This window comes from Leucoraja erinacea, chromosome 9 (assembly GCF_028641065.1).
Source record: "Leucoraja erinacea ecotype New England chromosome 9, Leri_hhj_1, whole genome shotgun sequence".
In the NCBI taxonomy this organism is placed as follows: Eukaryota; Metazoa; Chordata; class Chondrichthyes; order Rajiformes; family Rajidae; genus Leucoraja; species Leucoraja erinaceus.
The window spans coordinates 19,407,621-19,425,055 of record NC_073385.1 but is presented as its reverse complement, the minus strand read 5'-3'; the positions used below and the strand labels follow the sequence as shown (position 1 = coordinate 19,425,055).

Sequence of the window (17,435 nt, the reverse complement as noted above, 5' to 3'; positions counted from 1 at the left end):
TACTTAAACTGTGGCCCCTGGTTCTGGACTCTCCCAACATCGGGAACATGTTTCCTGCCTCTAGTGTGTCCAAACCCTTAACAATTTTATATGTTTCAATGAGATATCCTCTCATCCTTCTAAACTCCAGAGTGTACAAGCCCAGCTGCTCATTAACCTTGTAAACCTACGCTGCACTCCCTCAATAGCAAGAATGTCCTTCCTCAAATTAGGGGACCAAAACTGCACACAATACTCCAGGTGTGGTCTCACTAGGGCTCTGTACAACTGCAGAAGGACCTCTTTGCTCCTATATTCGATTCCTCTTGTTATAAAGGCCAACATGCCATTCGCTTTCTTCACTGCCTGCTGTACCAGCATGCGTGTTCCCCATGGACACGCTGAATCCACAGAGCTGTATGTTTTGTGCGTCGCTTTTCAGTACCTGCCTTGTCACAGGCTCCCACAGTCAGCAGCGTTTACTCTTTGCCTGTAGAAACAAGGAGCTTCAGATGCTGGTATAACAAGGAAAACCCTGGGGAAAGGTTCTGACTGTCGACCCAATCTATGCCTCTCCTAATTTTATATACAGCCGAGGGTTGAGATGTAAAAATGTCCACCCGACAGTTCTCTGCTGAAGATAAAGCAGTCTCAGTCTGTAGAAATAAGGAACTGCAGTTGCTGTGTAATACACAAAAGGCCATAGTGAGACCACACCTAGAGTATTGTGTGCAGTTTTGGTCACCATATTTGAGGAAGGACATTCTTGCTATTGAGGGAGTGCGGTGTAGGTTCACCAGGTTAATTCCCGGGATGATTGGGCTGCCATCTGTTGATAGAATGGAGCGGCTGGGCTTGTATACTCTGGAATTTAGAAGGATGAGAGGGGATCTTATTGAAACATAAGATTATTAAGGGTTTGGACATGCTAGAGGCAGGAAACATGTTCCCAATGTTGGGGGAGTCCAGAACCAGGAGCCACATTTTAAGAATAAGGGGTAAGTCATTTAGAACTACTTTCAAGAGAGAGCTAGGTAGGGCTCTTAAAGATAGCAGAGTCAAGGGATATGGGAAGAAGGCAGGAACGGGGTACTGATTGGGGATGATCAGCCATGATCACATTGAATGGCGGTGCTGGCTCAAAGGGCCGAATGGCCTACTTCTGCACATATTGTCTATCCATGTTCTCCTGAGAGGCTGCCTGACCTGCTGAGTTACTCCAGCACTTTGTGTTTCTTTTTATGTTCCCATCTAATCGGAAAAAAAAGTGCAAATAGATCTGTGAACAGACTGTTGTTCGGACTGGTTTGCATTGACGTTGTCAGTGGTGTAGCCTTACCTGTAACTGTGCTGGGGTTATTTTTGCAGATGGCCAGGATGACGGAGTCTCGGTGGCCTCTTTAGGAGAGGACGATGGGGAGGATGAGGAGCTGGCAGCGGTCGCCGACCATCTCAACAAGGACCTCTACGACAATCTCCTTAATGGAGACCCACCACAGGACAAGGATAGCGCAGAGAAGAAGAAGGAGCTGGAACCACCGCCCAAGCCCCCCAACCTAGCGTGTCTGTTGGGCCCGCTCCCCACAGCGGCCAGCCTGGGCCTGAAGGAATCCATCGAGGAGTGTATCGCCGCTGAGGAGGCCGAGGCAGGTAGGTGTTAGCAGCATCGCCCACGTTTCACTCAGTAACAGCTCACTGCCGGCAGGGGAGTGTGCATGCGTGTGTGAGTGTGCGCGTGTGCGTACATGTGTGCGTGCATGCGGGCGTGCATGTATGCGCGTGCCTGCACCTGTGTGTGCATGTGTGTGTATGCATGAATGTGTGTGCACGCGTGTGTGTAGGTGAGTGCATAAGTGTGTGTGTGCACGTGTAGGTCTGTGCGTGTGCACGTGTGTGTGTGTGTGCGCGTGTGATGATGGAACAAGTTAATACCAACAGCCTGCCACAGTCTTGTTGTGAATATGTTTCTAACGTGTCTGAGCTGTGATAGGAGATCTCTGCACTGCATCAAAGGTTGAGCAGATGGATCAGCCACGATCGAATGGAGCAGTAGACTCGATGGGCCGAATGACCCAATCCTATGACTTATTGTCTCATAAATAGTTTTCTCTGCAAGGCCGGAGGTTGCGGGGAGACCTGATAGCAGTGTATAAAGGTAGGAGAGACATAGATAAGGAAGACAGTCTTTTCCCAAGGGTGGAAATATCAAATACTAGTGGGCATAGCTGTTAGGTGAGAGGGGCAAAATATAAATGAGACGTGCGAGGCAAGTTTTTTATCCTGAGGGTGGTGGTGCCTGGAACACGCTACTGGCGGTGGTGGTGGAGGCAGATATGATAGTGGTGTTTCAGAAACTTTTGGATAGGCACATGGAAATGCAGAGAATAGAGGGGTATGGATCATGTGAAGGCAGATAAGATCTGGTCTCGGCATCGTGTTCAGCACAGACATTATGGGCCGAAGGGCCTGTCCCTATGCTGTACTGTTCTATGTTCTAACTTCCAATGCGCAAGCTGAGAGTTGAGCTGTTGTTTAGATCTTCAAATTCTGCTTCTTCGTGATATATTTTGTCCGTCGGCCATCGGCAGCTGTGCTTTCACCTCTAAAATGACATGGGAGCCACAGGAACAGGCCCTTCGGCCCACAATGTCTGTATCGGCCACCACCACTACCACCAGCAGCACCTTCTTTGACGAGAACTTTAAGGGAATTTACGGTGGCACAGCGGTGGAGTTGCTGCTTCACCAGAGACGCAGACCCTGACTACGGGGGCTGTCTGTACGGAGTTTGTGCGTGCGTGCGTTCTCCCCGTGACCTGTGTGGGTTTTCTCCAGGTGTTCCGGGTTTCCGCCCACATGTTAAGGCGTGCAGATTTTGGGGGTTTTTTTTAATTCAAAAAATTAATTCAATTATTAAAAAATAATATTACACTACAATAAAACAAGCCAGAACCCACCACCATAATACAATACAAACAAATATCCTTAATAAACAGCTATCTTACACTCCTTGTCAAGGATGCATTCAACACCCTGCGGAGCCCAGCGGTCCCGGCACTCCCTCAGGGTGCCCGTGGACAGGGCGTAGTCCCTTTCTAACCCCACCTGGGTACGGACGTATCCCCGGAAAAGGGGCAGGCAGCTGGCTCGGGTACAGCCCTCCACAGCCTGGCACCTTGACTCGCGGATGGCCAGTTTGGCCAGGCCCAGGAGCAACCCAACCAGGACTTCAGCCCTCTACCCTCTCCCCCCATGCACAGGGTGTCCAAAGATGAGGATGGTGGGTGAGAAGTGCAGACAGAAGGCAAGGAGCAGCCCTTTAGCTATTCAAACAGTGGCTGCAGCCTCACGCACTCCATATACACGTGGTACACAGACTCTTCCTGCCCGCAACAGTGGCAGGCGGCAAGATGTGCAGCTTTGTAGGTTAATTGTCTTTGGGAACATTAGTGTGTCGGCGCGGACTCGGTGGGGCTGAAGGGCCTGTTTCCGCACTGTATCTCTCAAGTAAAGTAAAGTGAAGAACGCAACAGCCTCAGCAGAAGGACTGCGGCAACAGATGCTGGCCCTGGCGTGGTACATCCATCTTGAAAAATGAATCAATTAAAAAAAAATCCCGTTGCTGTCTTCAGTGTACCATGTGTGAGTTGCCTGTCATGTTTTTTGCGTGTTACAATATACTTCAAAAATACAGCTATCTAATCTGTCATTTTTAAAAGAACATAAAAGAAATGCAAGGTGATCTTTTTTTTAAAGTGCTCAACCAATGTGTGATGAATAATTGAACATAAGTTAAAGACAGAAAATATCCTCGCTTCCAAACTTGCACTTCAAAGCCCTTTTCATTTCTGCTCTCTCATCTCGTGTGTGTGTGTGTGTGTGTCCAAGTGGGATTTCCTCCTGGGTGTGAGTGTTTCTCGTCGGGCTTGGCTGACAAGGTTCTGCGGGAGTGCAGAGCCGCTGAATGGAACTCACGAGCTGTGAGCGGTGTAGGGGACACTCAGTGAGATGCAGCTGCAAAGCTCAAGTGGACGGCACGGTGGCGTGGTGTTAAGGGCCTGTCCCACTTGGGCGTCATTTGCGTGTAATTTACGCGTCATCATTTACGCGTCACGACGCGCGCGACATGCCGCGCACAGTGCGTGGTGACGTAGGCAGTGACGTGCAAATGATGCAAAAGTGGGACAGTCCCTTTAGAGTTGCTGCCTCACAGCGCCAGAGACCCCGGTTCCATCTTGACGACGGGCGCGCTGTCTGCGTGGGTTTTCTTCAGGTGTTCCAGTTTCTTCCCGTAAGGGGTAAGCCATTCAGAACGGAGATGAGGAAACACTTTTTCACACAGAGAGTGGTGAGTCTGTGGAATTCTCTGCCTCAGAGGGCGGCGGAGGCCGGTTCTCTCGATACTTTCAAGAGAGAGCTAGATAGGGCTCTTAAAGATAACGGAGTCAGTGGATATGGGGAGAAGGCAGGAACGGGGTACTGATTGGGGATGATCAGCCATGATCACATTGAATGGCTGTGCTGGCTCAAAGGGCCGAATGGCCTACTCCTGCACCTATTGTCTATTGATTCCAAAGACGTGTGGGTTTGTCAGTTAATTGTTTTTTAGTAAAATTGTAAAATTGATTAGATCTTGGAATTCCCTCATGTGTAGGATGGTGCTAATTTACGGAATGATCGCTGGTCAGCACGGATTTGGAGGGTCGAAGGGCCTGTTTCCGCGATGTATCTCTAATCTAAACTAAAACTAAACTAGACATCCCAATCCTTTGTTGTGGGTTCCTGCAGGGGACGTTGTTCTTCCCTTGCCTTCCCTGCCACCTTTGCTCTGTGCGTTTCTGTCGCTGCAGTCTTTAGGTCGGTGGAATTCATTGCCACTGACGGGGACAGTATATAAACATTGCTGTGATTAACATAGCTGTGATTTCTACATGGTGAAACCAAAATGTCTAAAAATGACTTTTATTAAAATCTGACAATGTGCACTTTAACCACATGTGTACACACAAGGTACACACAAAATACTGGAGTAACCTAGCGGGTGAGGCAGCATCTCTGGGAGAAGGAATGGGCGACATTTCGAGTCGGGACCCTTCTCCAGACTGATGTCAGGGGAGGGGGCGGGACAAAGATAGAATGTAGTCAGAGGCAGTAAGACTGGTGGGAGAACTAGGAAGGGGGTTGAATGGAGAGAGAAAGCAAGGGCTATCTGAAGTTAGGGAAGTCAATGTTCATACCGCTGGGGTGTAAACTTCCCAAGAGAAATATGAGACGCTGTTCTTCCAATTTGCGCTGGGCCTCACTCTGACAATGGAGAAGGCCCAGGACAGAAAGGTCAATTGGGAATGGGAGTGGGAGTTAAAGCTCTGAGCCACTGGGAGGTCAGGTAGGTTAAGACGGACTGAGCGGAGGTGTTCAGTGAAACGATCGCCGAGCCTGCGCTTGGTCTCACCGATGTAGTGAAGTTGACACCTGGAACTGCGGATACAGTAGATGAGGTTGGAGGAGATGCAAGTGAACCTCTGCCTCATCTGGAAAGACTGTTTGTCCTAGGATGGAGTCGAGGGGGGAGGTAACAGGTGTTGCATCTCCTGTGGTTGCAGGGGAAAGTACCTGGGGAGGGGGTGGTTTGGGCGGGAAGGGACGAGTTGACCAGGGAGTTTCGGAGGGAATGGTCTCTGCAGAAAGCAGAAAGGGGTGGAGATGGGAAGATATAGCCAGTAGCGGGATCCCGTTGGTGGTGGTGAAAATGTTGGAGGATTATATGCTATAAGCGACGGCTGGTGGAAGGTGAGAACAAGGGGCACTTTGTCCTTGTTACGAATGGGGGAGGGGAAGTAAGAGCGGAGCTGCAGGGTATATCGAGGAGATCCTAAAATGAAAGCGGGGAACCCCCGACTCCTAAAGAATGAGGACATCTCCAATGCCCTGGTTACTCCAGCATTTTGTGTCTACCTATAACAACGCTGATGTTGTCAGCAAACTTAGAGAACAACCCATATATCTACCCAAATATCTCTGTTTACTGAGGCTCTTCCCTGAACTCTCCTGCAAATGAACAAACCAACTCATCTACATTTTCATCTATGTCACAAACAGCAGAAGTCCCAGCACCGTGGAACTCCACTGGTCACTGACATCCAGCCACTATCACCCAGATAAACCAGTTCCAAGTCACTGTGGATACCATCTACCTTCATCTTCTGGATCAGCCTATCATGAGCGACCTTGTCAAATGCCTTACGTGTGGACAAGGACTAAAGTCCATGTGGATAACTTGCACTATCCTATCCCAATCAGTCATCTTCGCCACTGCTTCAAAGAACAGTCCCTACATTGCTTTCAGACCCGAGAATTTCCTGGTGATTGACTTCAAATCCTTATTTCCGCAGTTTATGGGCACGTGAAGGGGATTTAGGGAAGGGCACTCCTAAAGCAGATTTAGTGAAGGGCACTAATGAAGGGAGTGTAGTGAAGGGCACTAATGAAGGGGATTTAGGGAAGGGCACTAGTGAATGGGGTTTAGGGCAGGGCACTACTAAAGGGGATTTAGGGCACCAGTAGAGACAGGATTTAGGGAACTTTAGAGGGAGCTGGAGTTTGGAAGGATGAGAACATATTGAAACATATAAGATTATTAAGGGTTTGGACATGCTAGAGGCAGGAAACATGCTCCCGATGTTGGGGGAGTCCAGAACCAGGGACCACAGTTTAAGAATAAGGGGTAAGTCATTTAGAACGGAGACGAGGAAACCTTTTTTCCACACAGAGTGGTGAGTCTGTGGAATTCTCTGCCTCAGAAGGCGGTGGAGGCCGATTCTCTGGATACTTTCAAGAGAGTGTTAGATAGGCCTCTTAAAGATAGTGGAGTCAGGGGATATGGGGAGAAGGCAGGACCGGGGTACTGATTGAGGATGATAATGATTGAATGGCGGTGCTGGCTCGAAAGGCTGAATGGCCTACTCCTGCACCTATTGTCTATTGTCTATTAACCATTGGTCATGGTTCCAGGGAACATTGCGGAATTGGTCGGCAATGGGAGTGATTGAGGCAAATCAGATGAAGCATTGCAGAAACAATAATGGTGAATAATATCTAACCACCGTGGCAGGCTTGCTCACTGCACCAACCCACACCCACCACCAGGGCTTAATTAGGAAAGGAAAAATGGATTATGAAAGAAAACTGGCAGTGAACATAAAAACTGACTGCAAAAGATTTTATAGATATGTGAAAAGAAAGAGATTAGTTAAAACAAATGTAGGTCCCTTGCAGTCAGAAACAGGTGAGTTGATCATGGGGAACCAGGATATGGCGGACCAATTGAATAACTACTTTGGTTCCGTCTTCACTAAGGAAGACATAAATGATCTGCCGGAAATAGCAGGGGCCCGCGGGTCAAAGGAGTTGGAGGAATTGAGTGAAATCCAGGTTAGTCGGGAAGTGGTGTTGGGTAAATTGAATGGATTAAAGGCCGATAAATCCCCAGGGCCAGATAGGCTGCATCCCAGAGTACTTAAGGAAGTAGCTCCAGAAATAGTGGATGCATTAGTAATAATCTTTCAAAACTCTTTAGATTCTGGAGTAGTTCCAGAGGATTGGCGGGTAGCAAATGTAACCCCACTTTTTAAGAAGGGAGGGAGAGAGAAAACGGGGAATTACAGACCAGTTAGCCTAACATCGGTAGTGGGGAAACTGCTAGAGTCAGTTATTAAAGATGGGATAGCAGCACATTTGGAAAGTGGTGAAATCATTGGACAAAGTCAGCATGGATTTACGAAAGGTAAATCATGTCTGACGAATCTTATAGAATTTTTCGAGGATGTAACTAGTAGCATGGATAGGGGAGAACCAGTGGATGTGGTGTATCTGGACTTCCAGAAGGCTTTCGACAAGGTCCCACATAAGAGATTAATATACAAACTTAAAGCACATGGCATTGGGGGTTCAGTATTGATGTGGATAGAGAACTGGCTGGCAAACAGGAAGCAAAGAGTAGGAGTAAACGGGTCCTTTTCACAATGGCAGGCAGTGACTAGTGGGGTACCGCAAGGCTCAGTACTGGGACCCCAGCTATTTACAATATATATTAATGATCTGGATGAGGGAATTGAAGGCAATATCTCCAAGTTTGCGGATGACACTAAGCTGGGGGGCAGTGTTAGGTGTGAGGAGGATGCTAGGAGACTGCAAGGTGACTTGGATAGGCTGGGTAAGTGGGCAAATGTTTGGCAGATGCAGTTTAATGTGGATAAATGTGAGGTTATCCATTTTGGTGGCAAAAACGGGAAAGCAGATTATTATCTAAACGGTAGCCGATTGGGAAAGGGGGAGATGCAGCGAGACCTGGGTGTCATGGTACACCAGTCATTGAAGGTAGGCATGCAGGTGCAGCAGGCAGTAAAGAAAGCGAATGGCATGTCGGCTTTCATAGCAAGAGGATTTGAGTATAGGAGCAGGGAGGTTCTACTGCAGTTGTATAGGGTCTTGGTGAGACCACACCTGGAGTATTGCGTGCAGTTTTGGTCTCCAAATCTGAGGAAGGACATTATTGCCATAGAGGGAGTGCAGAGAAGGTTCACCAGACTGATTCCTGGGATGTCAGGACTGTCTTATGAAGAAAGACTGGATAGACTTGGTTTATACTCTCTAGAATTTAGGAGATTGAGAGGGGATCTTATAGAAACTTACAAAATTCTTAAGGGGTTGGACAGGCTAGATGCAGGAAGATTGTTCCCGATGTTGGGGAAGTCCAGGACAGGGGTCACAGCTTAAGGAAAAGGGGGAAATCCTTTAAAACCGAGACGAGGAGAACTTTTTTCACACAGAGAGTGGTGAATCTCTGGAACTCTCTGCCACAGAGGGTAGTTGAGGCCAGTTCATTGGCTATATTTAAGAGGGAGTTAGATTTGGCCCTTGTGGCCAAGGGGATCAGAGGGTATGGAGAGAAGGCAGGTACTGGATTATGAGTTGGATGATCAGCCATGATCATATTAAATGGCGGTGCAGGCTCGAAGGGCCGAATGGCCTACTCCTGCACCTAATTTCTATGTTTCTATGTTTCTATCCCAGTTATCCCCTCTGACCAAATTAGCATTTTGTTCACTTTTCAAAACATTTGGCAACTTGTCCTTACAATGGAATAAAATCAGTAAAAGAGGAATTTAAGGAAGGGCACTAGTAAAGCAAGGATTTAGGGAAGGGCATCAATAAAGAGCATTCAGGGAAAAGGCAGCAGTGAAAGAGGATTTAGGGTAGGACAACAGTGAAAGAGGATTTTTGTGAGCTGCCACTCTTCACCTTGTATTTACACTTTTGCTGTAGCTGCCATACTCGTGTCTGCACTCTGTTTCCGTTCTGCTTTGCACTGGCAATTGTACTCAGACAAAGGATCAGTGCACTCATGATCGACTGATTCATTGTTCTCACATGTGACATGCCACACTGAGATTCTTTGTTTTGTATACTTGTATGCTTACTTACATATCTCCTGCCATCAGGCAAGAGATACCGCAGCATCAAAGCCTGGACAACCAGACTGCTAAACAGTTTCCTTCCACAGGCTGTGAGGCTGCTAAACAGTCACTCCACCTGATTCTGCTGCTTTTGCACTGACAATTTAATAACTCTGGCACTGGCCACTTAAATCAGCTGCCCTGGACATTTTATGACTGTTTTTACCTGTATTTTAATGTTGCTGTTTTTACCTGCACTTTTTAACTATTCGCACTGTTTTATCAGGGACTTGATTGTTTTTATTGTTTTTATTTTATGTGTGAAATGTTTAAGTTTTATGTGCGATGCTCTGGTATTCCCTGGGAAACGTCTTCTCATTTTGCACTGTACAACTGTTGCTTTGCAAGATGACAATGAAGGTTGATTGATTGAGGGAGTGCAGCGTAGGTTTACAAGGTTAATTCCCGGGATGGCGGGACGGTCATATGCTGAGAGAATGGAGCAGCTGGGCTCGTACACTTTGGAGTTTAGAAGGATGAGAGGATATCTCATTGAAACGTATAAGAAGGGCCAAATGGCCTACTCCTGCACCTATTGTCTATTGTCTATACCACACACGAGGTATACAAAGGGTCACTATCTAAAGGGCACCGACAAAGTCTTGGGTTTACAATGATGACTTTCAAAAGACATTTGGACAGATATATAGATGGGAAGGATTTGGAAGCATATGGGCCAAATGCTGGTGAATGGGCCGAGCTAAGAATGGTCAGATACGGACAGGGTGGGCATAAAGGCAAGTTTCCATGCTGCACAGCTCTGTGATCCTGTGCTCTATGTACGATATAATTTGCCCGCATTGCACACAAATCACAGTTTTCCCCAGCATCTTGGTACACGTGACAAGGATAAACTAATTCCAGTAAAGAGAGGATGTAGAGAAGGTGGTTCATGCTCATGTGAACAAGGAACAAATATATATATATATACAAAATGTTTAAGAAGGAACTGCAGATGCTGTAAAAATCGAAGGTAGACAAAAATGCTGGAGAAACTCAGCAGGTGAGGTAGCTTCTATGGGGCGAAGGAATAGGTGATGTTTCGAGACACCATCGATCCATGGCAACAGTGCATACACGAAACTTGGACTTACCATCATCTCCAAGAAGACTCAGGTTATCTACCATTCGTCACCAACTGAGACAAATCAGAAAGAACCGTCAATTCAACTTGGCCATACCCATAGCCAATGGTCATAGCATTTCAGTCTTGTCTCTTAAACCTTGCACACTTGTAGGAAGGTCCTTAAACATTGTTTCCATGTCATGAAGGGTTAGATTTAAAGCTTGAACCTTTTTTTTTGGCCTAAGCTGCTGCTGCTGATGCGGCTGGATCTGTTGGCAAAGGAGGGGGATTGAAGTGAGTATTGGGCATGATGTGGGCTGTGTGATGTGAGCTGCAGGTCGGGCATGTAGAGATTGACCCATATAAGGTAATTGGGTCTGGAAATTACGGCACTGTGCTAAAGCAGTCAGTTGTGAAAAGGGGTCACTTTCAATGAGCTGCTGCGGCCTGTTTAATCAGGTTCCGTGCCCTCACCAACGTCAATTACTTTATTTCGCTGCTCCCTGTTTGGACTCAGTATTTCTCATCCATCGCCTACATTCTGTAGGATATGAGCCTAGTTCAGCATGGTTTAGACAATAGACGATAGATATTTTGTGCAGTAGTAGGACATTCGGCCCTTCGAGCCAGCACCGCCATTCAATGTGATCATGGCTGATCATCCCCAATCAGTACCCCGTTCCTGCCTTCTCCCCCATATCCCTTGACTGCTATTTTTAAGAGCCCTATCTAGCGCTCTCTTGAAAGTATCCAGAGAACCGGCCTCCACTGCCCTCTGAGGCAGAGAATTCCATACTCACCACTCTCTGTGAGAAAAAGTGTTTCCTCGTCTCCGTTCTAAATGGCTTATTCTTAAAATCCATAATCCATATCCCTATATTCCCTGTATATCCATACAGATCTGTATAATTTCTGCCCTCACCCTCAACATATTTTTCGGTTGCTCAGACTCATCTATGCATCTGCGATGTATCTTCATAAGCGATAGGAATAGAATTAGGCCATTCGGCCCATTGAGTCTATTCCGCCATGGCTGATCTATCTTTCCCTCCTAACCCCATTCTCCCGCCCGCTCCCCATAACCCCTGACACCCGTATTTATCAAAAAATATATCAATCTGCCCCTTAGAAATACACACTGACGGCCTCCACAGCTGTCTGTGGCAATGAATTCCACAGCTTCACCACCCTCTGACTGAAGAAATTCTTCCTCATCTCCTTTCTAAAAGTAGGTCCTTTTATTCGGAGGCTGAGCCCTCTGGTCCTGGACTCTCCCACTAGTGAAAACATCCTCTCCACATGCACTCTACCCAGGCCTTACACTATTCTGTACGTATCAATGAAATTCCCCCTCATCTTTCTAAACTCCAGCGAGTATAGGCCCAGTGCCGTCAAACGCTCATCATACGTTAATCCGCTCACTCCCGTGATCATTCTCGTAATCCTTCCGTGGACCCTGTCCAATCCCGGCACAACCTTCCTCAGATAAGGGGGCCCCAAAGCTGCTCACAATAACCTTGGGCCAATCTTCTCCATCTACGTCACTGTGTAAGCTGTGGTTATTCTAAGTCAGTGCTGGGAGGTGTGACTGATGACTGAGAACGTCAAAGATCAGCAGTACTTGCCAAAGGGTAGTCACTGGTGTGAGAATCAAACTCTCATAGTTCTTGCTGCTCTTGACGCAGAGAGTTGCGGGGAACCAGATGGAAGAATGAACACTGGGATGAATCACCAGAGGATCGATGGGCATTGAGCCGAGAGATAATAGGGATACTGAATGTAAGAAGTAAAAACAAGGAACTGCAGATACTGGTTTACACAAAATAAGATATGAATGAATGAATGAATAAGTTTATTGGACAACTATTCACATACAAGGAATTTGCCTTGGTGCTCCGCCCATAAGTGACAACATGACCTACACTGACGGTTAGGAATGACACATAAAATATTAAACATTAATAATAAAACATTATTGATTAAACATGTGAATTAAATAAAATACCAGAGCAAAAGGAGGCTACAGATTTTACTTCGGAATCACGTGAGTGACTATGTGAAGAACCCGTCCAGCACGCATGCGCGACATGAGCGTTCACGCAGTGCAACAGCGACGAGCGGGAGTACAGGCGCTCCCGCTACAGCTTAAAAAAGACGGACCGTCAGGTAAGTTTATTCTGAGTTTGTTTTTTCCGAAAAGAAGTTGTTTTGTTTTGTCTCACCAGGAATATGAGCAAAACAAGACAAGCCAAGAAGTCCGCCCCCCGTTCGACTCCAACAGAGGAGCGTTCCATCAGTGGGGGGCAAGAGGCGGTAGGACCGCAAGCCCCGCGGTCCGCCATCCCCGACACCGTGCCGAGCCCAGTCCCGCTAGCGCAGCCTGAGCAGCAGGCTGGATGTAAATCAGCACGGTAGACCTACCGGCCGGTGGTATCCGATTCCTCGGACGGGGACGTCTCACCGCCCGCGTGGGGCAGAGGCAGCCGCCTGAGCTGCATGGAGTGGCTCGTGGAGCAAATGCTCCAGCGAGACTTGCTTCGGGAGATGGAGCAGTCTCGCTAAGGGAGTTCAGGCACTCCCACCACAGTGCCTCGCTTCCCCCTCATCCGAGGGCAGCTTTGGCGACCAGGACTGGGCTGGTCAAGAAGAGGGGTCACTGGCCGAAGATGTCGGGAGTACGCTTGGGATACAGGACCAGGAAGAGCTGCTGGGTGTGGTAGACCGTTACGTGGCAGCTCCACGAGCAGGACGGCCATTAGAGCCAAAACTGGCGGCCAGCATTAACTACCTGTCCTTCAAACCCCTACAAGAGCAGGTAGTTAATGAGGCCCTAGAGCTGTATTCGGCCCCAGAGAATTGTGCCCCGCTCACCGTGCCGGCCGTCAATAGCCAAATCTGGTGGCACGTTGGGCCAAACATCCGCAACCAAGAACTCAAACTACAGCGGATCCTCAGGCTCCTGACGTCAGCCATCACTTCCTATGCTCGTTCCATGGATGGGGTGGAAATTACCACGAATCAGCAGGATACACTGGCACTGCTGTGCAATACCCAATTCGAAATTAACAACCTCCGTAAGGAGATAATAAGATCTACCCTCAACCCGAAATTTGCGGGTTTGTGCAAAACGCCGACCGCAGAGCAAGAAATCCTGCTCTTCGGCAAGGACCTCTCCAAAAAAGTAAAGGACATGGAGGAGGAGTCCAAAACATTTGGCCTCATGAGGGCAGGCCCCGGGACGAGCAAACCCACAAAACCCAAGCGGCAGTACCCCACCGCGTCCACCAGTCAACGTTAACCCTATGGGACTGGTGAAAGCTCGGGGTCCGTACATCACCACTGGAAGCCTTTTTTAGGCCAAGGACCAGAGCGGACCCCATGGAAAATGCGACACCCCCAACCAGCAGCAACACATCAGACAACGCATCAGAAAACACATCGTCCGACAAAGAAAAAGAAGAAAAATCCGTAACCATGGAGGTAGGTGGGTCTGGTTCCTACCAGCATATAAAAAGTGGGGGTTCTATACTAACAGGGGGGAGATTACACCTGTTTGTGCAAGCATGGAAGTCTATCACGAATGACAAATATATACTCAACAGCATTCGTGGATACAAAATAGTTTACTCAAGAAAACATGCCACCAGTTCAGCATACACCCCAAAGGGCCTTTTCCCTCTCAGTTAAAGAAAAATGAGAGGGACAAGCTGAACTGGTGAGGCTAATTACAAAGGGTATCATTGAAAAAAACAAACATGAACCCTTGGAATTTGTCTCTAATATATTCACCAAGATGGTGGATGTCGCATCATAATTAACTTCACTAAATATGTTTGTTAAGTATATACATTTCAAAATGGAAACGTTTGTAACTGCCAAACAATTGATTTCCAAAGGATACTTCATGGCAAGCATCGACCTTAAAAATGCTTACTATTCAGTACCCATTCAAAAGGATCATCGCAGATACCTGAAATTTACCTGGATGGGGCAACAATGGCAGTTTAAAGCATTGCCTACGGGTTAACATCAGCCCCAAGATTATTCACCAAGATACTAAAACCAGCCTTGGCAATATTAAGAAAACAAAAACATATTGTCATGGCATATCTTGATGATATCTTAATGGTAGGCAAAACCATGGAATTGGCTAAATCAGCTGTGTCAGCTACCAAACAATTGTTTGAAACCTTGGGATTTGTCTTACATCCAGATAAATCTAAGTTGATGCCATCCACAACCATGGACTATCTGGGATTCACAATTAACCCAGTCCACATGTCTGTAACTTTGCCAAAAGACAAAGCAGCAGAATTGGCACAAACATGTAACAATTTAATGGTCAACGATCGACCAACCATTCGACAAATGGCGAGAGTAATTGGAAAGATGGTAGCAGCATTCCCAGCTACACAATTTGGACCTCTGCACTATCAAAACTTACAAAGAGCGAAAGTACAGGCATTAAAATGACATGCAGGTAACTTTGACCGGGTCATGAAATTACCCACTGAAGCAATATCAGAGTTACAGTGGTAGGTAGAGAACATTTGGCATAGTTCCAGCCCTATCATCATCATTAACCCTACGTTAATTATTCAAACAGATGCCAGTGCTCAAGGCTGGGGAGCAACTAATTCCATATCCAGCATAGGTGGTAGATGGACTAACCTAGAGTCATTGTTACTACTTACACTGGGCATAAATTATCTGGAAATGTTGGGTGCATTTTATGGATTAAAAGCATATTCAACAAATATGCATCACTTGCATGTTCGGTTACAAATAGACAATACCACGGTGGTGGCCTATATTAACCATATGGGCGGCATAAAATCGATATGTGACAAATTGGTCAACACAATCTGGCAATGGTGTGTCGACAGACATATTTGGCTATCAGCAACTTACCTACCAGGTAAGTTAAATACAGTGGCAGACACCAGGTCAAGCAAATTCAAAGATAACACTGAATGGATGTTAAATCCCAAAGTATTTGCTAAAATTACCAAGCAAGATGGCATGCCAGATACTGATATATTTACATCCAGACTAAATCACCAGGTTCCTATGTATGCCGCTTGGGAACCAGACCCTGAGGCAGCAGCGGTAGATGCATTCGCGCTGGAGTGGGGAAATTTCTTCTTTTAATGCATTTCCTCCCTTCTGCCTCATCAGTCGGGTACTACGAAAAATACAAATGGACTCTGCTTCAGGTATTTTGATAGTACCAGACTGGCCTACACAGCTATGGTTCCCAGTGCTCCTTGACATGGTCGTCGAGACCCTAATGACTTTCCCCAGTAGCCCAGAATTGCTAACTCACCCAGTATCTGGCATAAGCCACCCATGCCACGATATAATTAAACTCCTGGGCTGCAGATTTTGAAAAGGCCTCAGCTGGGCCTGGGATTGTCAGAAAACACCATCAACACCATGACAGCATCCCACCGTGTATCCACAAGGAAACAATACTTGTCAAGTATCAAGAAGTGGGAAAAATACTGTTCGGACACAGGAACCACATACTCAACTACAACTGTAACCAATGTACTGGTGTTCCTGGCAGGCCTTCACCATAATGAAGGACTCAGCTACAACGCCATTAATACAGCCAGAAGTGCTCTGTCTGCCTATTTAATTCCGGCACCAGGACAACAGGCCATGGGATCCCACCCGTTGGTAATCAAGGTCATGAGAGGGATATTTAACTCCAATCCCCCCAGACCTAGGTATACCCAAATCTGGGATGTCAGTGTGGTCCTGACATACCTTAGGGGATGGTCACCAGCTAAGTCCCTCACCCTGGAACAATTAACTCTGAAGACGGTCATGCTGATGACACTTGTGTCAGCACAAAGAGTCCAGTCACTTCACCTATTACGATTGGACAACATGGTCGTAACTCCAGACCATGTCTCATTTACTATCCAGGGGCTGGTCAAACAGAACAGGCCAGGAACATTAAACCCAGTCATGGAATTCCGGGCTTACCCACCAGAACCACGGTTATGTGCCATGACCCACCTACTGAACTATATTGACACAACTAGAATCCCTCGAGGGAGAGAAAAAGCCTTATGGGTCAGCCACAAGAAACCTTATGGTCGGGTGACGAGCCAAACCATTTCAAGATGGCTCAAGCAGGTGCTGAAAGCCGCTGGTATAAATACTAACATGTATAAATCTCACTCCACCAGGGCAGCATCCACATCGGCAGCTAAGAGAATGGACGTACCAATAGACCACATCCTGGCTACAGCGGGGTGGTCTGGGGAAAGAACGTTTCAAACTTTTTATAATAAGCCGTTGGCAGAACCTGCATCATTTGCAGAGAAAATATTAGAATCTGCAAATATATAATTTAGCCCGGGGGAGCAATTTGTTTTTTGTTATTGTTAATAAACACCATTATTGTTTTTTACAAACAGATTCATGGTTGATTATGGTAACATACTTCCTCCCTCGAACGACTTTGGCAGTGAGTGAAGTATGAACTGTTACACGGTTTGAATTCACAGAGCTTTAAAATCTTCACGTAGCCACTCACGTGAATCCGAAGTAAAATAGTAAGATTAAACGAGAACTTACCAGTTTGAAGTTTGATCTGTATTTTACGATGAGGGATTACGTGCCCTCTGCTCCCACCCTCAATAATAGAGATCAACTGGTATCTAGGTTCTCCTTTTCTTTACTATATTTATTTCAATTATTGTGTCTTTCTGTGATTCCACACCGCTGCTTTGAAGTATGTCGCGCATGCGTGCTGGACGGGTTCTTCACGTAATCTCTCATCGTAACTCCTCATAAAATACAGATCAAACTTCAAACTGGTAAGTTCTCGTTTAATCTTACTATTTTTGGTTATTGAGTAGA

At 46.7% G+C, this 17,435-nt stretch overlaps 1 protein-coding gene across 1 annotated transcript in view; it reads left to right on the top strand.

Annotated features, from left to right (window-relative positions):
• brf1b (BRF1 RNA polymerase III transcription initiation factor subunit b) overlaps positions 1–17,435 on the top strand; it is a 315,095-nt gene that overhangs the window by 203,480 nt on the left and 94,180 nt on the right. The window contains exon 11 of the mRNA XM_055640253.1: positions 1,348–1,629. Coding sequence (XP_055496228.1) covers positions 1,348–1,629 — 282 coding nt within the window. The remainder of the gene's footprint in view (positions 1–1,347; positions 1,630–17,435) is intronic.